Source organism: Squalius cephalus (genome assembly GCF_949319135.1).
Source record: "Squalius cephalus genome assembly, chromosome: 5".
Lineage (NCBI taxonomy): Eukaryota > Metazoa > Chordata > Actinopteri > Cypriniformes > Leuciscidae > Squalius > Squalius cephalus.
The window spans coordinates 35,697,426-35,720,863 of NC_137126.1; the positions used below are offsets into that span (position 1 = coordinate 35,697,426).

The 23,438-nt window shown below is 36.9% G+C and overlaps 3 protein-coding genes across 5 annotated transcripts; 1 reads left to right on the forward strand and 2 right to left on the reverse strand.

Moving 5' to 3' along the window:
- The first annotated feature begins 471 nt into the window (after nt 1–471).
- erap1b (endoplasmic reticulum aminopeptidase 1b) lies at nt 472–9,400 on the forward strand. Of its 2 annotated transcripts, XM_079871223.1 has the most exons (20): nt 472–612; nt 746–772; nt 1,557–2,071; nt 2,157–2,295; nt 2,458–2,592; nt 2,729–2,849; nt 2,931–3,085; nt 3,584–3,697; nt 3,841–3,972; nt 4,060–4,191; nt 4,455–4,538; nt 4,631–4,788; nt 5,409–5,488; nt 5,922–6,105; nt 6,232–6,388; nt 7,053–7,237; nt 7,350–7,511; nt 7,588–7,728; nt 7,811–7,892; nt 7,998–9,400. In XM_079871223.1, exons 3-20 carry the CDS (start codon nt 1,578–1,580, stop codon nt 8,166–8,168), a joined length of 2,826 nt encoding a protein of 941 aa, XP_079727349.1. In that variant the 5' UTR covers nt 472–612; nt 746–772; nt 1,557–1,577; the 3' UTR covers nt 8,169–9,400. The 2 variants fall into 2 exon arrangements, with proteins under 2 accessions (XP_079727349.1, XP_079727348.1); XM_079871222.1 differs by lacking the exon at nt 472–612 and having other exon boundaries at nt 681–772.
- A 221-nt stretch (nt 9,401–9,621) lies between these two features.
- On the reverse strand, nt 9,622–14,690 carry gtf2h2 (general transcription factor IIH, polypeptide 2). The gene is made up of 16 exons (XM_079871224.1): nt 14,628–14,690; nt 14,360–14,515; nt 14,078–14,155; nt 13,950–13,986; nt 13,760–13,846; nt 13,626–13,676; nt 13,490–13,544; nt 13,288–13,393; nt 12,231–12,321; nt 12,065–12,152; nt 11,860–11,967; nt 11,503–11,566; nt 10,746–10,849; nt 10,550–10,652; nt 10,436–10,475; nt 9,622–10,194 (listed from the first exon to the last, which is right to left on the reverse strand). Exons 2-16 carry the CDS (start codon nt 14,413–14,415, stop codon nt 10,084–10,086), a joined length of 1,179 nt encoding a protein of 392 aa, XP_079727350.1. The 5' UTR covers nt 14,416–14,515; nt 14,628–14,690; the 3' UTR covers nt 9,622–10,083.
- Nucleotides 14,691–15,038: 348 nt separating this feature from the next.
- Nucleotides 15,039–22,903, reverse strand: oclnb (occludin b). Of its 2 annotated transcripts, none has more exons than XM_079872531.1 (9): nt 22,752–22,903; nt 20,129–20,257; nt 19,326–19,971; nt 18,944–19,111; nt 17,898–18,004; nt 16,413–16,511; nt 16,076–16,247; nt 15,790–15,831; nt 15,039–15,635 (listed from the first exon to the last, which is right to left on the reverse strand). In XM_079872531.1, exons 2-9 carry the CDS (start codon nt 20,170–20,172, stop codon nt 15,537–15,539), a joined length of 1,377 nt encoding a protein of 458 aa, XP_079728657.1. In that variant the 5' UTR covers nt 20,173–20,257; nt 22,752–22,903; the 3' UTR covers nt 15,039–15,536. The 2 variants fall into 2 exon arrangements, with proteins under 2 accessions (XP_079728657.1, XP_079728656.1); XM_079872530.1 differs by having other exon boundaries at nt 16,413–16,514; nt 22,752–22,897.
- Between the last annotated feature and the right edge of the window lie 535 nt (nt 22,904–23,438).

Below are 23,438 nucleotides of genomic sequence, written 5' to 3' on the forward strand. Positions count from 1 at the left end.
TCTAACTGCCATTCCGAGATCCCTATTCCTGATAAGAGGGATTTAACTGAACCATAAAGTTTACTCATTAATGGTTTTTTTCGAAATGTCATGTTGGACTTTATCTCCTGGCACAACTGTAAAAACTATGTTTAAGTCATACATCTATAAATGCACACTGAGTTTATAAGCATTGATAGACACACTTTATGACCACTACCACAAAAAAAAAATATATATATATGCACTAAAAAAAAATGTAAAAATAAGAACTTGTATGGTGCTCAAGGTCCCATTCTGCTGTTTTTCTAGTTTACAAATACAATGTGTCCTAAATGTATAAGGACTATCCACATTAAGACAGAATGACAACTACAAACATGATTTTTTTTTTCTCTCCATCAAATTCTTTGGTTTGTTTGTTTCAAACTAAATCTGAGTATTTATCATCATCTGTTGGAGGTTCAGTTTCACAGACTGGGGAACTGAGGCAGAGGATCTGGCAACATGCGTCCGCATGGTTACCACTTTGTATGCAACATACGCTACTCGTTGTAGGATGTTTTTTTTTTTTTTTTTTTCTTTTTTTTTTTCTTTACCTTAATTTGACCTTTTTAATCCTACTGTTACTCGGTTAGTGCAGCTTCTTTAATTAAAATAAAAACTGCTTCCCATGATGCAAATGTTGAAGAATTGTATTTTCACTTTCACATTCATTGATTCGATGTGATCAGCTAAACCATAACTGGTTTCTTTTTTTTAATAGATCGAGGATTTTACCTGAAAAGTAATCGTAAGTATTCTATGATATAAAGATATACTTGAACTTTATCTCTTGCACGTGACAATACCGTGCTTATGTTATGACGTTGGGTTATGTGTGTTGAACTTGCACGCGCAATGCCGTTTCAGTTTACACACAAGGTGTTGTGCAAATTAAGCCCATCACCGAATGCCGAATATCACATTGCATTCGCCGTGTCCGTTCTTTTGAGTCGGATCTTTTCATTAAATTGGTTCGGGAAAAAAGCGAGAACCGTCTCTTTCGGACACGCGCGACTAACGTTAGTTGAAAAACGGTGAGATGATTTAGAGCATTACGAACTGGAAATATTTACGGCTTGACTGCAGGACATGAATATTTTAAACCCGGAAGACGAAATAGCGCTAATAAGTTCCAAATGTTCTCACCTGATTCTACTGTCATTGTGTACTTATATATTTTTGTTGCCATGTTGTTTGTACATGACATTGTTTAATAAAAATAAAAAAGGTTCCAAATGTTCTTATACAATCAAAATGAACAGGTGCTAAAATGGTCTTTTAAGGGTGCATTTACAATATACACAGCCTATACTTCTGTTAACATTTCAGAAAATGTACATTAGTTGTAAATTATTTTATGAGCATATCTGCACATGTGAATTTACAGTAAACACCCTTATTAAGCACCAAAAGTACCAAAGTTTTAGACAAGTTTTAAACAGAAAACCGAACTCAGTCTTTTTGATGAGCTCATTGGCTTGTTTTGTATGATCATTGTCTTTATAATACATGTTGACCTTTACCTTTTACAGAACTTCCAAGTAGTACTAGACATGAGTCGCTTTGCTCTGCTTGTGAATCTCATAGCCCTACCCATCGTTCACCTTTGGGCTGCAGTCACTCAAGAGCCCACTATATTCCCCACATCAAGCAATGGAGAACCATTCCCATGGAACAAAATGAGACTTCCAGACACAGTATCTCCCCTTCATTACCATCTCCTTATCCACCCCAACCTCACAAGTTCAGACTTCACTGGATTGGTACAGATCCAAACTGAGGTGCATCAAGACACCAAATCTATAATACTGCACAGCAAGGATCTTCATATCTTCAATGCAAGGTTGCTAAGATCAGATATGAGTCAGCAACAGCCCTTAAAGGTGCTAGAGTACCCATACTTCCAGCAGATTGCACTTATATCTGATAATGCTCTGCTGAAGAGAGGCCATGTATATTCAATTGAACTGGAGTTTGCCGCTAACCTTTCTGAGAGCTTTCATGGATTTTACAAAAGCACATACCGCACCATCAAGGGAGACGTCAGGTGAGAAATCTTATGTAAACTCCTCAACCCTTTTATTTATTTATTTTTAAATAATAATCTGTTATTGTGTCATTCACATTCTCAGGGTTGTGGCTTCCACACAGTTCGAGCCGACTAGTGCCCGAGCAGCCTTTCCCTGTTTTGATGAGCCTGCCTTCAAAGCAAACTTTACCGTGCGGATTCGCAGAGAAGCAAAGCATATTGCCCTCTCAAACATGCCTAAGGTGCCGTAATGTCTATAGAACCTCTGTTGATCAATCCCTCTATATTACATCTATAAAACTTGAATAAATCATACTGCGAACTATTAACTATTAATCTGCCAGGGGAAGACTCTGATTCCTCTGTTAAGCATACTCTTCTTTCTTTTTTTTTCTTTACTCCAGTTGAGAACATTAGAGCTGCCAGGCGGCCTGTTTGAGGACCAGTTTGATGTGAGTGTAAAGATGAGCACATACCTGGTGGCCTTCATTGTCTCCGACTTTCTCTCTATCAGCAAGACCAGCCAGCATGGAGTCCAGGTTAGAAGATAATCCGTCTCAGATCATTATGACCACTGAGTTAATGACAAAGCTCTGATGTACTGTAAGATCCCACCTTCATCATTTTATCACTTTTTGCAATCCTGCTAATAACATTTATTTGATGTGAATTCAGATTTCGGTGTATGCTGTGCCAGAGAAGATCGACCAGGCAGAGTTTGCTCTGGACGCTGCAGTGAAGCTGCTTGACTTCTATGATGACTACTTTGACATTCCTTACCCTCTACCCAAACAAGGTTAGCTGCACATTCTTGTCTACTACTTAACATGCAAATTACAGATTTCTAGATTCAGAATTTTTATAATCTACTCCGTAGATCTTGCTGCAATCCCAGACTTCCAGTCTGGAGCGATGGAGAATTGGGGTCTGACCACCTATCGGGAATCAGCCCTTCTTTTCGACCCCCACAAGTCTTCTGCTTCTGACAAACTGGGCATCACAATGATTATCGCTCACGAACTGGCCCATCAGGTGGACTTATGACATGAATTAACTGTTTTGTGTGTGTGTGTGTATGTTTGTGTGTGTGTAATGGGGATATTAAGGCCTGTTCACACCAAGAACGATAACTATAATGATAACTATATTTGCATTCACACCAGCGGATGATATCTTTCTATTTATTCTAAGCACGTGGTTCAGTTCTATCGTCTTTCCCTTTAAATGCGCAAGCTCTTTAAAGCAGGATAGATTTTGATTGGCTGACAGTGGTTTTATTGTTTATCAGCTGGGGAAAAAATAGTTCTGAAAGTGATTCCATGATATTGTTTCTCGATGCTGTTATCGTTATAGTTGTGGTGTGGACTCTGCTATTCTTTTAAATTCAAAACGATTTTTACAACTATCTTTATCGTTATCTTTATAGTTATCACTCTTGGTGTGAACGGGCCTTTATAGTAATGATTCTAGTAAGTGACCTGTTGCTGTGGTTAATCAGTGAATGGCTCATTCTGTGTCTGTACTTGTCAGTGGTTTGGTAACCTGGTGACCATGCAGTGGTGGAATGATCTGTGGCTGAACGAAGGATTTGCCAAGTTCATGGAGTTTGTGTCTGTTAACATCACCAATCCTGAACTGCAAGTTGTAAGTTTTTGTAAAATTGCTGGCCCTTGTTGAAGGTCTATCTTTTTCATTTGAGCTCTTGGCTTTTTATTTCCATAATGACCATATTAAAAGCACTCAGCAAGAGTTTGATGAAGATTTGTGCTCAAATGTTTGTGCAACAGGAGGATTATTTCCTGGGGAAGTGTTTTGAGGCTATGGAGGTAGACTCCTTAAGCTCCTCTCACCCTGTGTCCACGCCGGTGGAGAACCCTTCTCAGATACAGGAAATGTTTGATGATGTTTCCTATGACAAGGTGCATTATAAAACCAGTGAAAACTTTTTTTCTTTCTTGTTTTTCAAGCTTTTTAAAAGCATGTTACAGTTGTGAATGTCATTTCAGGGTGCTTGTATTCTGAACATGCTGAGAGAGTTTCTGACCCCAGAGGACTTTAAACTGGGGATCGTGAGATACCTGAAAAGCTACAGTTACCAGAACACAGTCAATACTAACTTGTGGGAAAGTCTGACCAATGTGAGTAAAAGTTGCACGCGTAATGCAAATGCATACAACTCTGCAGTACACAGTGTGAGCTAATACATTTACTGTTGTTCAGCAAATTTCCACATGCGAAACCCAGTCATTTCAAAGAGAATACGTGCAATCAGGAATTTTATATAAGGGAAAATGATTTCTCCACTGAGATTTCACATAGAGTTCAAGAACACCTTCAGAGTACAAGATCCAAATGTCTTAGGATGTATTGTGTTGTGAGTGTTTCAATGTCTCTGTTATAGGTTTGTGACTCTGATGGTCTGGACGAAGGCAGACTGAAGGGTGAAGAGTCTTGCCGGCGCTCAGTCTCACAGCCTGGAGCTCCTGTGAGTTGATTGGTCACATCATTAATCTAAACACTTTATACACTGTTTTTAACTGGTGTTGTGATGTATTTCTGTGATGATGTATCTCTTAGAAATGGCACTCTGAGGATGAGCTGGATGTTAAGGCTATGATGGAGACATGGACATTGCAGGAGGGCTTCCCACTCATTACAGTGGAGGTCAAAGGTCGCGAAGTCAGACTAAGTCAAGAGCGTTACCTCAAGAGTGACGACCCCTCACAAAAATCCAGGTTGTTATCAAGTATCTACATTGTTTTCTCTTCCTGTTTAAACTGACAGTGATATTTTTAGGATTTATTTAGGGTTTCTATTTTTGAAAATGTGATCACAATGTATTGCAAGTCAAAATAAGATGTCATTCTCTTCTGACAAGCAAGCAGTTTTCTTGCTGAAAAAACAGCAGTGAATAATACATCATATCATGAACAAGATGAATGATTATCAATGCATGAATCCCAAGTCACTCAGAATGTTGACTATTTTTATTAGTCACACATCATTTTTTAAAATGATATCCCTGAATGTGGCCAGAGATAAATCATTTACAAAGTGGAATCACTCACAGTGACACAAATGTCTCCTTTAGGAAGGTTATTCGACAAAAGTATCTCACAGGAGACACACTGGATCTGTACTAATTTGCATAGTTACATTTTTCTCAGCTGTCACTGTCACTCATGTTTACCACAAATCATGAACTCTCATTGAAAATGAAAACTTACATGCTTGTTCACAGGAAGTTGAATTTTTTTCGGACTCTTCATTTTCTTTTTTTAGTTTTTTTTTTTTTTTTTTACACTTGATTGTAAGTTTGGCTTAATCTTTAGTTCCTGATGTTTTGTTGTTACAGCTTCCTGTGGCACGTTCCATTGACTTACATTACCAGTGGCTCAACGACAGTGCACCGCTTCCTGCTTAAGACCAAAACAGGTATTTGCTGGAAAACCATTATTTGACAATATTATTAATTTTAGTAATGTTATATAATATATTGTTTCATAATAATTTAATTATATTATTTTTGAAAATTATGACTTCATGTCTCTAAACAACACAAGCACTGAAGTATATGTGCAACAGGTAAAACACTGTACACTCTTAAAAATAAAGGTTCTTTATTGGCATCTATGGTTCAATGAAGAACCTAAAACATCCATGTAACCTTTCCTTTGCACTAAAGGTTCTTTATAGTGGTAAAAAAGTTTATTAAAAAGTTTTTCATACCAAGAAAAAAAAATGGTTCTTCCCCGAAAGGTTCTTTGGGGAATCCAGAATGGTTCTTGAATGGGATCACTGTGAGAAAACCCCTCTTTTTACGAGTATAGCGCTGAATTCTGACAGATTGTTGTATATGTCGTTATAGACGTGCTGTATCTGCCGGAGGAGGTGGACTGGATCAAGTTTAATGTGGACATGAGTGGATATTACATTGTGCACTATGAGGGCTCTGGCTGGGATGACCTCATCAGGCTGCTCAAACACAATCACACAGCGCTCAGCAGCAATGACCGGGCCAGCCTTATCAACAACGCCTTCCAGCTGGTCAGGTCAGTCCTCCTCTTCTATATCATATCCATATCAAGAGTCAAACAAGTGATCAAAAGTACTGTACAATAAAAGTGTTGGCAATTTATCATGCCCTGGTTGATTTAAACACCTGGTGTTTTGGACAGTGTTGGTCAGCTTCCTCTGGATAAGGCTTTAGACCTGACCCTGTATCTAAGCAAAGAAACTGAGATTATGCCAGTGACACAGGGCTTCAGTGAGCTTGTGCCTCTGTACAAACTGATGGAGAAAAGAGACATGGTGGAGCTGGAAAACCAGATGAAGGTCAGTGAGCCGTCATTTATATTTGATCTTCTGGCTTGTGGATTCATTCTTTTATGATTCAGGCTCGAAATCAGCTTCTAACCCTGATGATCTTCTTTTTTTGGGTGAACTATCCTTTTAACAGGATGTCATTTAGTACAATCTCAGTGCTGTCAAATGGAAAGTTTAGAGGTCGGAAAGATTTTTTAATGTCTTCAGTGTCACATGATCCTCCAGAAATCATTCAGATATGCTGTTATGGTGCTGAAGAAACATTTATTATTATGATCAACATTGAAAACTGTTGTGCTGCTTAATATTTTTGTGGAAACTGAAAGGTTCATGGAAAATCTGAAAAAGATTGTGATTTCAGGCCTAAAATAGTCCTGGAAGTTCAAAAAATGTGATAAAATGTGAAATTTCTGTAGTAAAAATATATATATTTTTTTGTTATGCTAAGCTGTAAAAGATTTAAATGACTAGAAATTGTTCTTTGTAAGTACCAGTCTGATAATGTGATTTTTAAAAATCCAGTAATCATGATTTTTTTTTTGGTTTGTTTGTTTTTGTTAACTCTCTATTTATCTTTAAATTACCATTGTGAATGAAATGAGTAATAAAAATGAACTCTGCATGCTGTACATGTGTACGTGTAACAGATGTTGGTTCTGTCTCTGTGGTCCAGGGCTACATACTGCAGCTGTTCAGGAAGCTCATAGACCGGCAGTCATGGACTGATGACGGCTCTGTGTCTCAGAGGATGATGCGGAGCTACCTCCTCCTGTTCGGCTGTGTGCGGGGTCATCCTCCCTGTGTCAACACCGCCACCCAGCTCTTCAACAAATGGAGGGCCTCAGATGGGAACATGAGGTCAGAGGCCATCTTTGTCTTTCCCCTTCTGAAACACTTTACACTCTTACCATTAAGAAGATCAAGAAAACTTTGGACATTTTATTTTTTTGTCCATCCTTCCATCCTCTAGTCTTCCCAATGACGTTACTATGGCTGTGTTTTCTGTTGGCGCCCGGACGGAGGATGGCTGGGAGTTCCTGTTTGAGAAGTACAAGGAGTCCATGTACGTCTCGATCAAGAGCAGGATCAAGATGGCCCTCACGACCAGCCCTCTCGATCACAAGTTAAAATGGTAAGGCATTTATATATACACATCAGCTTAAGAAAATAAGTACAAATCACTAATGTCATCTTTTTCTTTCTGTCAGGATGATGGAGCAGAGTCTGATGGGAGAGGTGATGAAGACTCAGGATCTGCCGTATGTTGTAACCTCAGTCAGTAAAAATCCTAAGGCCTATAAACATGCATGGGACTTTTTACAAGCCAACTGGGACTCCCTGATTAAGAAGTGAGGCACACACTAGTGGTAAATAGTCCACTATATAATATTGGTATATAGCCCTTTCATGACTTCAAACATCTGTTTGTAGGTTTGATCTTGGCTCACACTCCATAGCACACATGGTAGTAGGAGTGACCAACCAGTATTCCACCAGAGAAATGCTAGCTGAGGTAGGTATTACTCTTTATTGAACCCAACAAGTATTTAGGAGCTTTCATCAGTTTGTGATCAGAAAACTATTGTATGACATAGAGCGTGTTTCTCTACTCCGTCAGGTTCGTAGTTTCTTCAGTTCCTTGCGGGCTGAAACTGGAGCAGAACTGAGATGTATTCAGCAGGCCCTGGAGAATATAGAAGAGAACATTCGCTGGATGGACAAGAACCTCCCACTACTGAAGGCCTGGCTGCACAGATCAGCAGACCAGCACAAGAATACAGAGTTGTGAAGCACTTTTACTGTAAATGTCTGAGGTGTAAAAAAAAAATTGTTTGATAAGAACTTTGGTGTGCTAAAGCGTGTGATTCTGAATTTTCTGAATACAGGGTAAATATTTTTGAATAGCTGTACCATTTCTTAAAAAGGTAGAATTAAAAATTTTCCTCCGCCCCCAACCTGTAGTATTGAAACTTAAAGCATATTGGATTGGATCCCCTTTGTTATATCTTTTATTTTGTCATTAATACAGTTTTGTCCTTGCAATGACTTAATTCTTGAAAACATAACTTTATGCTCCAACACTTAAAATGTATAATACCAGCAATCATTCATACAGTTCGCAAAAATAAGCCATGCAAGTCTGTGCTGTTTTAGTTTTTTTTTTAAATTGCTTTGGCGCAATTTTCACGTTACATTTTCAAAACTATTCTTACTAATATCACAATAGATCATAAAAGTGCTTTTTTTTCAAACATTTCAGCATGTTTTCAATTATGTTAGTACAATACAAAAAATCACAAAGTATTCTTTTACAACACAAAATAAGTGTTTCTGATCTTAATGGTTAATCAATGAATCACTTGGTACATTTATAGAACTCTTACTTAGATACTTTCTACTTGCAATTTTCAATAGAGATAACCAAATGCAATGAATTATCTTTACATTATAAGCGATTTATCTTAGATAACTATGATGTTCTCTGTGTGTGTGTGACAGATTTGCAATTTGTGAATATAGAGCAGGATAGAGTACAAGGGAGAGGAAACAGTCAAGGACTGTGTAACATCAGATTGATCAGATGCATCCGAATGGAGACAGATGGCATCAAATACAGAATTTACGTTACAGTATGCCATGTAATACTGTAAACAGATTACCATGGTAGAGACTGTCACATTACTGTAACTCACTCTTATAAAGGTCAACTAGTCAACAACAGGATTCAGTCATATGGCACAGAGAGAACATTTACTGTATTGGCAGCATGCTCTGTTCTAGCACAAAACCTCATGGCCGTGTCATACTTCATCACACCTTTTAACAAACGGAATAGATACTATTACAAACATGTATTTAAGTTATGCAAGTTAGGTAATGTAAATGTACTTTCTAATGTGGCATCTGAAGCCTGTGTTACTTTAATTATTTCTTCAACAATTATGATTTGTTGAGAAACATGTATATTGCATTGTTTCCTATTTAAAGAACTGATTGTTAAAAGTACTAAATTGAAAGATCATACTGTTGTGTTTCGGTGATTAGACCAAAGGTTCTCATTACATATTAGAATAAGCATGTGTTTTGAAACAATGATTATGTGGACTGAAAATGTGTATAACTGTAATGAAAGCAAGGGATCGGGTTTTGAAAGAAAGACTAGCTGTGTTACAAGTGTGATCCGTTTAAACTTTAGAGTTTTGTACGAAGAGTTTTGAAAAAGTACACCTTGTAAAAATAGTACCAAAGCGAATAAAAAAAAAAAAGTTTTAATTAGTTTAAACAGATAGTCTAAACTGGTCATGTACAGGTTTGCTCATAAATTAATGAGCACAGGCAAGAACATTAACATGGCATATAAGGTACAAAATACAGAAACAGCTGTCATGTTAAGTCTATTACAAATACAAAATAGGACACTGGAAAACAGCACAAAAATGTTTTTCTCTGTAGTTTCATTTGGTCCAGTGAGACTCTTTTCCCCATAGGGGGCGCCCCTACATACGGTTACAGCTTGATGCATGTAAACAGAGAACCAAAGTAACATGATGCCAAAGAACTGACGATTGTTGGCTTTCATTACCGTAACCCTCAAAACTGACAATCAGTGAGAGTCTAATTCTGTGGCTGATGGCTTCCTTCATCTCTCAGTTTCTATTTGTACTTAAATTCACAGAGATGTCTTGTAGTCAGGCCATCTTGCATCAGGACATCCCGTCGGTCTGCATGCAGCCGGGACAGGAGTGCAGCGTGTCATGTATGAAGAGATCACACTCCACACAGAACACTTTTTTACATGCTAGACAAGTAAACACCTGCAGGGAGGAGAAAACAATCAGGCGGAATGTTATTTTAATCCCAGACTAAAATGCATGTTTAAGATGTTTTAACTGAAAATATCTTAAAATATGTCAGTGCCATATTTTGTCTCAAGATTCACACAAGTAATGTGTTTTTCTAAGGCAAGTTCAATTGAACTAAGGCCTAATCTAAACCCTGTCTGTGGAACCAGGCCTTAATGTTCACATATAAAATATTTGAAATGGAAAAACCTACACTTTTGTCCTTCAACTCTCCTTGGCAAGCTTCACAGAACCTGAAAAGACAGAGATTAACGCTATGAAATGGACTGAAACGAGACAGACCGATCACAGTGAGTGCAGAGCTCACCTCTCTCCCTCATACTCCTCCAGTGAGGTCTCCTGGAAGGCCTCCAGGGGGAAGAGGTGGTGGAAGGAACGGGCCAAGTGTGGAGCGGAAACTAAAGTCAGACCTGCAGCAGAGAGAAGAAAGACTGAGAACTGAACACATCGATGCTCTGAAGATTACTGTAAAGACTGAAGAACAGGGACATGCTGAGACCCACCACACACTTTACACTCCACTGGCAGCTCAGTGTATTTAGCTCTGCACTGTGGGCAGTAGTAGCCGCCGAGACTGAGTACTGGCTCACCAGTGCTGTCTAGGTGCCTGAAATATTACAAAATAAATTTGTAATTAAATATAATTATACATAAAATCTGAAAAATTATACACCAAATCAGCATATTAGAATGATTTCTGAAGGAACATGTGACAATGAAGACTGAAAATTCAGCTTTGCCATCACAGGAATAAATTATATTTTAAAATGTATTAAAATATAATATCAAATTTACCCCTGGTTTCACAGACCAGGCTTAAGCCTAGTCCCAGACTAAAATGCATGTTTGAACGGTTTTAACTGAAAGCAACTTGTACTGAAATATCTTAAAATATGTAAGTGCCATTGTTTTGTCTCAAGATTCACACCAGTGATGTTTTTTTCTTAGGCACGTTTATAAAAACTATGTAAATGCCCTATTTGAACGAAGGTCTAATCTAAGCCCTGTCTGTGGAACCAGGCCTTTGTGCTCACTGTATTTTTGATCAAATACATGCAGATTTGGTGAGCATAAGAGACTTCTTTCAAAAACATAAAAAAATCTTACACACCCCAAACTTTTAAACATTAAATCTAATTGATATTATATACAGTACTATTACACTATGGTAAAACAAATGTAACATTAAAAACAGATTTAAAATGATAAATAAATATAAATGTAACATGATTAAAAAATGCATCTTTAATCTTTACTCACGACATGCTGAACGAGGGTTTGGCATCCTGATCAGACATGGAGGCTATGACATGCTGGGGGAAACCTAAGCAAATTATTATGTGCATTAAAGATATTGTAAAAGAAAATGATACAAATTATATATTGTAGCTTACGCTGATACATTATTTCATAGAAAAGCTTTACATTAATGTGCAGTGAAGACTAATATAAACAAATTTCAGCAGAACATTCACAAAATTCTACACATTTATTAAGTACTTAGGCTAATTTGATTACACTTTCAGCAACCAGCAATAATACTTTTAATTTCAACTCAGTGTAAGACGTTTCAGCATGTTTAAATGGTTTAAATATGGTGAAAATGACAGTGATTACCCATGCGAATGAGGGAGCACTCAGAGGAGGAGCTGGCAGGAGGAGGCTTCACATGCTGCATCAGAAGCTCTTTAAAATGACTCTCATCCAGTATCACATTGTATGTTCCTGTTGGGCAAAGCAAAATAATTGTTTTGTTTTTTGTTTTTTTTAAAAACCTAGACAAATGAAACCTGTAACTGTATATAAAAGTAAGACTACCAACCTCCAGTTTCTCTTGTGAGAATAGTACACACTCGAACCTCTGCTGACAGGCCGATCACAGACACTCTGATCTTCAAACCATTCAGAGTCTGTTGATATATTAAAACACATTCAACAAATCTTACAAACCATTACAGTAAGCAGCCATTCAATTCATTCAAACTCACTTTGATAAGCTCATAGATGTTGGCTGGGTCACAGGTAGTGAGACTGCTGAAAATAACCAGGATCTCTTTGCTTGTATGAGCAGGCATGTGTCTGCATGAAAATAGAGATATGAGATATTACTGTGGTAAAGGGACATGTAGATGATCAAGACAATGTGTATATGTTTGTACAACTTTCAAGCATACAGCTGTGGGTACAAATCCAGTACTACAAGTAAACTGTAAACAACATATAAGGTATATTGCAAAAAAACAGGTAGATAAAAACGCCAGGATGCGCACAAATAAATTGAAAAATGTATGCGCTCAATTGAGGTGAATCTTTTTCTTATTCGATAGGAAGACATGAGTATAAACTATGATGGAAACACAATTACGGAATAAATCCTTCGATGCGTGTCTTTGCCTCAACAGTGGATGATCATAAGTAATTCTGAAATGCCTGAGTCTATCATCAAAATGGTTGGGTATAACGATTGTGTTCCCAAACACCAGACATCCGAATGCAAGATAACATGACAAAATGTATTGCGTTTCGTCTGATTTGAGTCATTTATGATGTATGAAAAAAGATAAAAATATTTTGCACTAATTTACAATTTTGTCTTCTTGAACACAGGATGGAAACAGTGCTTTATTCACGAAAGTTTTATGCGATTTTATGCATAAGTTACAGGTACACTATGTAACTTTTTTTGTTCAAAATGTAAAAAATTTATATAATGAGCGAGTACATCATGATTCCATCTTCCAAACCGTGTTTTTTTTTATTATCCTGAATGACTACCTTTAATAAGTGTTTATATTCTTCGGACTGTTTTAGACAAGGTGGGACGACAACCGCTGCACAGTAGCTCAGTACCTGCGTGACTCGTCATATACATAAATAGAAGTAGCTTCGGCTACAATGCTCGTCCGCAAGATGCATGTTTTGTTTATCAACTGCTATAGTTCTAAAAGTTACATAGTGTACATTTAAATGTGCAACTTTGGATGGAAACATAACTACTGAGTGCACTGCACGCCCCTATAATCTCTCTGCTGATATGTGCCTTACTTCAGAGTCTGCATAGCCACGTTGAGAGAGTTGTAGAGGGACGGTTCCCCGACACATGTGGAGTCCACAGCTTTCTTCAGAGCTGCTATATGCTTCTTAGGGTTCCCTAGTAAGAGTAAAACAATGTGAACTGATGATGATGATGATGATGATAATAAAGAACACTTCTCAAAACATGCAAACATAACACTAATGTATCAACCTGCAAGATCAGTGAGCTTCTCCGCCCTCTTGTTCTTGGTGGCAATGATCCCTATCTGTGACGATACGGCACAGTTAACAGAAGCTGCACACTCTGTGAAAACTCACAGACAGATACACAGAGTCAAGTGCATTACCTGACTGATTGGATTCTGGTCAAAGTATTCCTCCACAAAATACTCCATCAGCTGAAGAATGTAAAAGAGCAATTTTGACAGATTTCATATAATGTTAGCCTTCCATACTTCACTATAGATGCAGTGCTACTAACCTTCAGGGTGGAGGTCAGTCTGTTGGGCTTAAGGTCTTGATCTTCCATTGATCTAGATGAGTCAATGATCACAAAAAGGTGCCGCATCTGGGTTTGGAGGAATTTAATGTGGTTTTATGATCAGTAAACAAAGATAAATAAATAGATAAAATAGTACGATAACTATGGAGGACAGTAAATTGCAGCTTACCATCCCAAGACGAACTTGTCCATGACTCTCAAACACTCTGCAATGTGATAGACAGACTGTAAGTGAGTATCAAACCAAGATACAATAAGCTCAAACTGATGTTTATGTTCTGAATTTGAGTGCTGAACCTTTTCCTCTTTGCCTGGAAAAGAATGTCCTCCACAGTAGCTTTGAGAGATCCAGACTCATCCTCCTTCAGCACCTCCCTGACAGAGACACGGGTCAACTGGTCATTACAGAATATGTGCTCTCTCATTTATTTTAAAAATACAACGCTTACCTCAAATAGCCAATGAATCAAATGCAATTTCTGTAGTAACTGATATTTTCAGTGAAACTATGGCAGTGTTATTTATTAAAGTGCATATTTTTAATTAAGGCACGCATAAAGCAATTTCAACGTCTCTCACCATGTCCGTTCGTATCCTCCTTCCCAGCGTTTTGTTCTCTCTGGTTCTTCATCCATGATGTAGAATTTTTACAGACTGTCAGCTTTCTTTGGGGGGAATGTTGTCAGAACTATTCTTCTGAAACTCTCTTACGTTGTATAGATTTTCGAAATGTACCTTGTAACATCAAATAGAACAAAATGTCTAAAAACTGGATTTTTGTATTAACGACATACTGTAATATGTAGCTTGCTCAGTGAACTATAAAAACAACAGTTCACGGTATTACCAGAGAATGTCGGGCTCTGGTATTACTTTCGTGCAACCCTTGTACGTCGATTTGTTATGTCCCCCGGTACAAAGTGCAAACACTGGTTCCGAGTTGTGGGAGATCCTACGTGTTCCACATAGATCCATAAAACGTAGGTTTGATTGTTATAATTAGCTTTTAGTTGTCCCCTTTAATTAAATGTATAAGCTGAAATGAATACAAAAGACATTTTGAAATTGAATAGCTTTACTTTCCGAACACAAATACCAAAAAAAAAAAAAAAAATACTATAGGCTGCATTCAACATCATTGCCTGCCACAATAAAATGGCTCAACAATTAATTTTTTATTTTATATATATATATATATATATATATATATATATATATATATATATATATATATATATAGTCTGAAAGAGGCTAATTATATAATTGTAATTTAATTCACACCCGTTCTCTAGGTGTGTACTTAAACAACAACAACAACAACCAGGAATATATTCTGGTGACAGATAAATCAACAAGTTAAAACAAAACTATCAAAATTATAACAAACAACTTGTATTAGAATGTCTTTGCTTGGAGATCCCTAAAACTACAACAAAAAGTGGTCACAGTCTTGCTCATATTTAAGATACATTTACCTTGTCTTGACTAAAATTACTACAGCAAAAAGACAAAAGGTTAAGAGACAACATCATCTAGCTTTAAAATAAAATAAAATACTTCATAGAAACCACTATATTTTTTATCAAGTTTAGTTTGGCTCAAAGGCAAAAACCTGTCTTTATAAAACAGCAGCCATACATTTTCTGGATAATAATACAATGACACAGATTTTTAATACAGATATATAGATAAAGTCCAGATAAAAAAAAACATCATGTGACATAATGTGCCTTGCTGAGTTTCCAGTGCCAGGTTTTTATTGTCTGTGGTCATAGTCGCTGACCCTTCTTTTGATGAGGGAGAGTCTTCTCTTTAGCAGTCTACACCTTTTCTTTTTCATCTGATAGTCTTGAGACTGTGAGAAAGGTAACAGGTCAGTATTTATATTTACACCTATACACTTCTATCATAATTATTATCTGCAAACTTTATTTTAACAGCTGTGACAAATCATGCAATTATTCTATAAATATTCTAATCTGAAATTTTATGAAAGATGAAGATTTTACCTTCTTCAAACTTTTGAGCCTGTTGTATTGATCCATGGCATCCTTTTTTAGAGAATAAAAGCAGGAGTAATATATATTAATGTAACATGTTTTTAAAGGTGGACGAGATACTGTGAAAAATAGAGATTAAGTGACATTATACTATAAGACTTGCCACTCATAACCTTAGGCATTTGAATTATTGTGACAGAGCTCAGTAGATCAAGCAAAATCTGCATATTAAGAGTCAGAAGAATGAAAGAACCAAACTTTAGTAGAACTGTTTTCACTTTTATAGATCACATACCAGGAACTGTGGGCTGCCTTCCTGTAATCTGTCCAGCTCTCGATCTGCATCTGCCAAGCCCTGATTAATATCATCTAGCTCGGCTTGAAGACGCTTATACTCCATGTGATCTCTGTCAAACTCTCTCTTGTACTCAAGCCTCTCCTGCTCATTAATGATGGGAGGATACTCACTGAGAGCATGACAGCATGGAATAGAGGTAGAGGGGAAAATGGGACAAGAGTGATACTGATTACATGGTCATAAATGCAGAGTATTTATAAAAATAAAAAAAATAAAAAAAAATAACAAAGTACATGCTCCAATACTACTAACTATAACTTAAAGATTCTCTCACGTTTCATGATCAGTGTCCAGCTCATCTCCAGACTCTCCAGTGTCATAATTTCTTAGTTTGCCCTTCAGTCCACTCAAAGAGCTGGTCAAGTCAGAACCACTACCAGAAAAAAGAGATGTGTTTAATTAAAAATAATAATATCAATAGAACTTTTGTTAATAACTTGGGTGTGATGTTACAATTTTCATTGCAATCAACAGAGTAAAAAAGCTTTCTGTAATTTCAGTCAGTTCACAGTTGTGGAACTGGTTATTCATGTTCATGAAAAACAAAACCCATCAGGTCCCATTCATACAGGGACAAGATTTCCTGGATTCCTTTGCTCTGTGGCATCTAGTCTAGTGACAGGCTAAACTGACCTAGGCCAATCATTGTCTGTGCTCGCTTTGCTTATTAACAGAGATGGTCATTTGCCTACAACATGTGACTGTGTAATTTTTTTTTTGCTATCATTAAATTGCATACATTTGCATAATGATAATGTCATTATAACAATTGACCAATATTAAAGGGGTGGTATAATGCCTCTTTTTACAATATGTAAAATAAGTCTCTGTAGTGTGTGTGAAGTTTCAGCTCAAAATACCCCACAGATTAATTTTTACAGCATGTTAAATTTGTCCCTTTTTGAGGGTCAGTTAAAACGCGCTGTTTCGTGTGTCCCCTTAAATGCAGATGAGCTGCTGCTCCCGGCACAGAGGGCGGAGCTTCAAGAGCAGTTCCGATTTCCTCATGCAGACAAGCACTAAAATGTCAGAAACTGTTCTGCCTTTTATGTTTAAACAGGAGTCGGACAATGTTGGAGAGACTCAAGAAGAAGTGACAACATGTAGAATGCAACAGGACATTTCTGAATGGTTAGTTGATGAATTTATGTTGCTGATGTGGTGTTAACTATCTTCAATTATCATATTCTGTCATGATAATCGATAAAATCGCTGTTGTGGGAACTGTTCTAAGATGCCTACAGAGTGTCATGTAATTGCATTTGTGTTACGTACTGTATTGCATGTGAAAAGACGGACGCGACAGCTTGAGCAGACTCACAAATGTGCTCGACTACAACAACTCTTCCTCTTCTCATGGACTCACCCCCTTTGTTGCATGTTCCTGAGGGCGGGGTTTATGTAAATTTTAGGGCTAGTGATGTCACTAACCCAGGAGGAATGTCATGTAGTCCCTACCAGCTGTTGTAGTCCTTAAAAAACTATTTATTTAAAAGCAAATATCTCCCTTTGCTTAGAACTTTGAGCGTTGTAACTTTGCAGATGTTTATGCTCAAACAGCAACATTACACACTAAATAAAGTTAGAAAAGTGAAATCATAAATCAACCACCCCTTTAATAATTAATATCTACAGTATATAACCAATCATATTCTAAACTGGTCAAGCCCAATCCAGACACAAAAAAAAAATCCATTGAACAAAGTCTACAGAAAAACGATAAGTAATGTATTTTCTGCTCTTCACTGAGAGAACCTACCTTGGAAGGTAAATTGGTTTCTGGCTGTAAACCATTGGCTGTGCAACACCGGTTTGGTCATTGGAGTCATTGACAAAAGCCTCTGGATCTCCAGACACATTATTAACCTAAAGAAAAACAAGGAAAGACTGAGTTCATATCTGGACATTTTTAAAGAAACTTTACTTCAGGCAAAAACACAGCACGATAAATATTTAAGAAGTATTCAGTTCACCCTTCAGCTGTTTTTTATATTTAATTTTGTTACAACTTAGAAACATAATGTCCATTTAATGTGCTATTTTTAGAATATGCACTAATCAGTTTTTTTGCATAAAAACCAGCATGACAACATTTGCCATCTCAAAATATTTTCACCCATCATTTGGTAGTCTGTAACTCATTTAAGTGTTTTGCTGTCTGCCTCTTTTACTTCAGCGTCTCTGTTTCCCCAATGCAGTCAGCCTTTTTGTATGGTAAACAGTCTGGACAAACATTAAAAGGCAGGCAGAACCGGTTCCACCACTTCCACAAATACCATCATGACCTAAAGGACGAAACTACCACTGCTCACACAGTGAATTGTGTAAGAACAAAGCCAATGGAGTGACCTAACAACTCTAGAAGATGGTCTTTTCCACCTACCAATTCATAGACTTTTAAGTCACCGTTAAGTTTTCCATGCATTTCATCATGAAATTTTGGATCATATTTATGCTTTCCATCAAGTGAAAGTGCATAAGAGGACACACCCAGAAACTAGACATGAAAAAAACTCTTTGTGTCTTCCTCTGAAACTTATCTTCTTAGAAGAGTCTTAAATAGCAATGCTCTAGTGTAGACCAGCAATTCTCCTAAAATGGTGGAGCAATTATAGGCACCACATAGCAACTCTTGAAAACAAGACAAGCATCAAGAAGCTTTCTGGGCTATATATTGCAGTAGTACAACCCAAGTACTACAAAAAGTATTAAATTTCATGACCTCATGAATCCATGCGTTGTACTGAAAGATTAAATTCCCAAACTAAAATGAACACAACAGGTGAACAAATGAAACTTTCTTACCCATTCCCCAATGCCTTGAGAAGTGAGGCCATCAGTGATGGTCTTCACATCATACCACAGAACGCGGTCCCTGCCATATCTCCTCATCTGCCCTCGGGTCTTCACCGCAAACACAAGTAGGATGATCAACCCAACCACCACCAGAAATCCAAGAACAACGGCAATAGCCTTGTAGAGAAGAGAAAGAAATAACACTTTAAATAGCATCAAAAATTAGATCACAAAATAGAGGACAATGTGGCAGATATATTCTATATTTGCATAACCAAAAAAGCTGACTCTCAACTTGCATTTTTGCACAATAGAAAGGAATTAAGTTGCATCTGATAATAACCAACCTGAACTGAACAAATACTAGATTATGAAGACTGCCCATGCTCACCTCTTCAGGCTCCACTACACAGTAGTGGTATAAATATTGATTGAGGAAGATCCCAGAGGCCTGATTTTGGTTCTGGTATTGTGCACACAGCTGCAATATCTGGCTATACATCATGGATCCAGATGTCTGAGAAGTGGGGTTAATAGCGACCAGGTACACGATGCTAGCGATGAGCATGAGTACAGCCAGGATGGCACAAATGATGATGGAGGCCAGATAGAATGAGGGAGACTGTGCAGTGCTCTGCCTCGACACCACCAAGATGAAGATGATGAGCACAGTGATAAAGGTGATTCCCGCAATTGCGATGATGAAGCCCTTGCCTGATTTCGGATCCATGTACGTGCCTCCTCCATAGCCTCCGAGACCCCCACTGCTACCATAGCCTCCGACACCCCCACCAATTCCTCCGACACTCCCACCATAACCTCCGGCAGAGCCACCCATCCCAAGACCACCAAGCCCCATGTTGCCTGCATCATAGTCCCATGCAAGTGTGGAGGCCACGCAGGCAAACATAGCCACACACATAATGATTATGATGATGCACAAAATCTTCATCACACCTGGGGGTGATGTCCAGCGGTAAAAGTGAAGCATTTCATCGGGGTGGTAAGAATGGGTGCGACGGGAGGTTCTGTGGTGACTGAACGGATAAAGCGAAACAACATGGATAAGTAAAACGGAACATTATCTGATTGTTTTTTAATAAAAATATCATAATACCATCAGTAAGGAGTCATTGAAGAAAACTTGTCTCAACTGAAAATTTATGATTATAAACACTCTAAAATGCGACTTACTGTCTGCCGCCATATGGGGGAGGGCGACTTGATTTTTTCGGCATGATGTCAGCTTTCTGAACAAACTTCACAGGGTGATCTATGTGAGATAGAAGCCAACAGAAGTTTTGCTTGGACACAGAGGTGACCCTGCAAGAAAGCAAGGTAAATTAATTAACCCAAGTGTTAATGACAGACACATGTCAGTACAACTGATACTAGGGGTGAAACGATACCTTCGTGTCACGATTCGATGCATATCTTGATACTGAACTCACAATACAATATTATTGCGATACTCCAAGACATACAGTAAAAGGTTAACAAAAACTGTTGATTAAAATGCTAAATTTGGTATTACAATGGCGGTGGAAACAAATAGGCTTAAAAATATATTAAGAATATATATATATTCATGATTCTGAAGCTAAAAATACAGAATTATTTTAGACAAATATGTTTGCACTTTCACTGACTAGATATATTTAAAATAATGTAGGCCTATTTTTACTGGTAACATCAGACATTTGGCATTATCAGAACACACAAATATTCCCCCATTGCATTATATATAGTAGTTTAATGTAGTATTGACACTAAAACTCTTTAAAATTGATTTTTTTCTCACAGTAATTTTCATTTTGGCTGAACTATGCACAATACAGAATTACAGATTGCCACTATTCATTTTTGTATTGTGATATATTGTGAAACAATATATTGTTACACCCCTAATTGATACTAGTCACTGATCACCATAACATATTCAAGACTCTATATCCATACAAGTCAGATACCAAAGCATAATCATTACTGGCACATGATGATAAATCTCAAAAGGAAAGATTTGAAGGAAAGCATGGGCTATTAAAAAGACAAGCTCAGGTTTGTGTAATTTTATAAATATTTACAAGACATAGCCTAACCTACAAGAATCATGTTCAGACTTTGTTTCGCTGTAAATCTGGCAGTCCATTTACAGAAAAAAATTACTGTCCCAAATGTTTTTCCAGTCATGTTTGGATCTTTGGAAAAAGTGTTCTGTTTGTTGAAAACATGAATGCCTTTGGCTTTGATATCAACACACATAGCACTTGTCATACTGGTTGTGTGCTTGCTTTAGAATGTGACTTGAGAGAACTCCATGACTCTGTAACTTAAGGATCAAAGCCTGAGTTGACAGAGAAAGTTGATGATCAGCATCATGGTACCAACAAAGACTGACTAAATTGGTTTGGTTTTGTCAACTTGAAATGAATCCTGAGTTTGTTCAACTACCATCATGGTACAAGCCCCTGGTCTCAAGAGAAGTTTTACACATAGTTCCAAGTTGTGAAAAGGAAATAGTTTCAGTGTTTCTGAGAAGCTTATTACAGATATATTTTCACCTTCACCAACTCAATCCAAAGAACAAATAAATACAAAATATTAATGTTAAAGGTGTTGATATAAGACCACTTCACATAATTTCTTTAATTTTTTTTTTTTTTTTTTTTTTTTTGGTAAATCCAGGGTATAAACTTGTTTAAAATGACTTTAAACTTGATAATATTGCAACTTTGCAATGTAGAAAATAGATTTTAATATATTTAAGTAATATATATATATACTTAATAATATATAATATAATAATATACTGAACACGTTTGTTTTTTTGTAGTGCGTACTTTTCCTTAAATTGGTCAAAAAACAGCACATCTCTGACACAAATGTGTAAAAGAATCTTAACTGTGTTGGGAGAAATAACACGGGTTGAGCAAGTAACAAAATGTGTTGTCCATGGAGATAAGAACTAACACAGGGTGTGTTGTTTTTAACACATTATTTTTAAAAGTATACAATTGTAATTATAGACATACAGCTGATCTTAATTGAGATTATTTTAATTTATAAAATGTTTAAATTTTAGCCCTTACAATATCCCTAAACCTAACCCTACCCATAACAAGGGGAAATTACTGATGTAGAAGCACCTAACCCTGGTTGTAAGCCTAAACTTGACATTAACAGTAAACTTGTCCCTCAAATCTGATTGGTCAATTGTAATGTTGTTCCAGGATCATCAAAGATGTTGATCCAGACACATGTTGTACTTGGTGAAATCACATTCACCTCACACCCTGATCGTGTAGGACAGGGTGTAGAGACAACACCCTGACTATCACTGTATTTTTTTGTAATTTACTGAGTGTAGGGATTAGTAGCAGATTTTTCTAAAATTCTTTCATTTGTATCAAAGAAACATGAGAATATTATAATAACGTTTGAGATGTAATGAACAATAAATATTCAGTTAAGCAAAGTTTGTTAAAGCACATATCGTCAGTACTGCTGTTTGATATGCAGATTCGAAAAAAATACCTAAATATAGCCTAACTGAACCTGGCACCTGGAGTTTTGTAACCCAATAACCACAAAAAATAAAAAAATAAAAAAATAAAATAAAAAAAGTCTAAGGAGAAAACCATGTTTGCCAAAGAACACAAATAACAACTATTTTCATCTCTAAAAATTAGTACCGCGAAACATAATTGTGCGTAGGCTTATCAGTAAAACACATTTAACAAACCTACAAGTCAACTGGAGCTACTTAACAAACAAAATAGATATGAGTACATAAATTAATCGTATCGAGGAGACTCACCTCCTTCCTTTCGAAAGCACTCAACGCTGGAAAATATGTTTATACCTCTTCCTCGCTCTTTACAGACGCTCTTTATTTCTCGGAGCTGAAAGCGCTCAGCCTCCTTCAGGAAACGCCCGCTGAGAGTTTAATTGACCTGCCGTCTCTCTAACAACAACACATCACTGAAAGCACAGGTGTAGCCACGCCCTTAATGTGTGACAGATGCAACACGAGCCCGTTTCATTTGCATATTGATTTTCACAACATACAGGGTAGCTTTATTTTATGTTAGAAAATAGGTCTAACATAACTAGTAGTTTTTAGACAACAAAGATGGGATTTCGGCCTATAATGCTTTAGGACATGGGTTTTCAAACTGTGGTCCGAGGACCCCCAGGGGGCCACAAGGAAGTTCTAGAGGGTCCGTGGAAAGGTTTAGAGAAAAACTGTGTAATAAAATTTACAAATAAATACATAGATAAAATAAATGAATTACATTAAAATAGATAAAAAAATTAACATTTAGCCTACAGTATATAATAAAAAACAAATGTTCAAATAATGTAACGTAATATAAATGTAGAAAATATTTTCCACAATTTTTTCAATTTTGTTATAATTTTATTTAAAAAATAAATAAATAAATATTTGTAATAAGTATGTCTTCATACCAGACTTTATACCATACACTAAATAAATGTATTT

Coding starts and splice junctions, on each gene's coding strand:
- erap1b (XM_079871223.1), top strand. CDS start 1,578: ATGAGTCGCTTTGCTCTGCTTGTGAATCTCATAGCCCTACCCATCGTT. Junction 6,389..7,052: donor AGCTGGAAAACCAGATGAAG/GTCAGTGAGCCG, acceptor TCTGTGGTCCAG/GGCTACATACTGCAGCTGTT. Junction 7,729..7,810: donor TGGGACTCCCTGATTAAGAA/GTGAGGCACACA, acceptor ATCTGTTTGTAG/GTTTGATCTTGGCTCACACT.
- gtf2h2 (XM_079871224.1), bottom strand. CDS start 14,415: ATGGATGAAGAACCAGAGAGAACAAAACGCTGGGAAGGAGGATACGAA. Junction 10,653..10,745: donor AGTGGAGTGTAAAGTGTGTG/GTGGGTCTCAGC, acceptor TCTCTGCTGCAG/GTCTGACTTTAGTTTCCGCT. Junction 10,195..10,435: donor GAGAGTTGAAGGACAAAAGT/GTAGGTTTTTCC, acceptor TCCTCCCTGCAG/GTGTTTACTTGTCTAGCATG.
- oclnb (XM_079872530.1), bottom strand. CDS start 20,172: ATGCCGAAAAAATCAAGTCGCCCTCCCCCATATGGCGGCAGACA. Junction 19,112..19,325: donor GTGTAGTGGAGCCTGAAGAG/GTGAGCATGGGC, acceptor CTTCTCTACAAG/GCTATTGCCGTTGTTCTTGG. Junction 16,515..17,897: donor AAACCAATTTACCTTCCAAG/GTAGGTTCTCTC, acceptor TCTTTTTTCTGG/TAGTGGTTCTGACTTGACCA.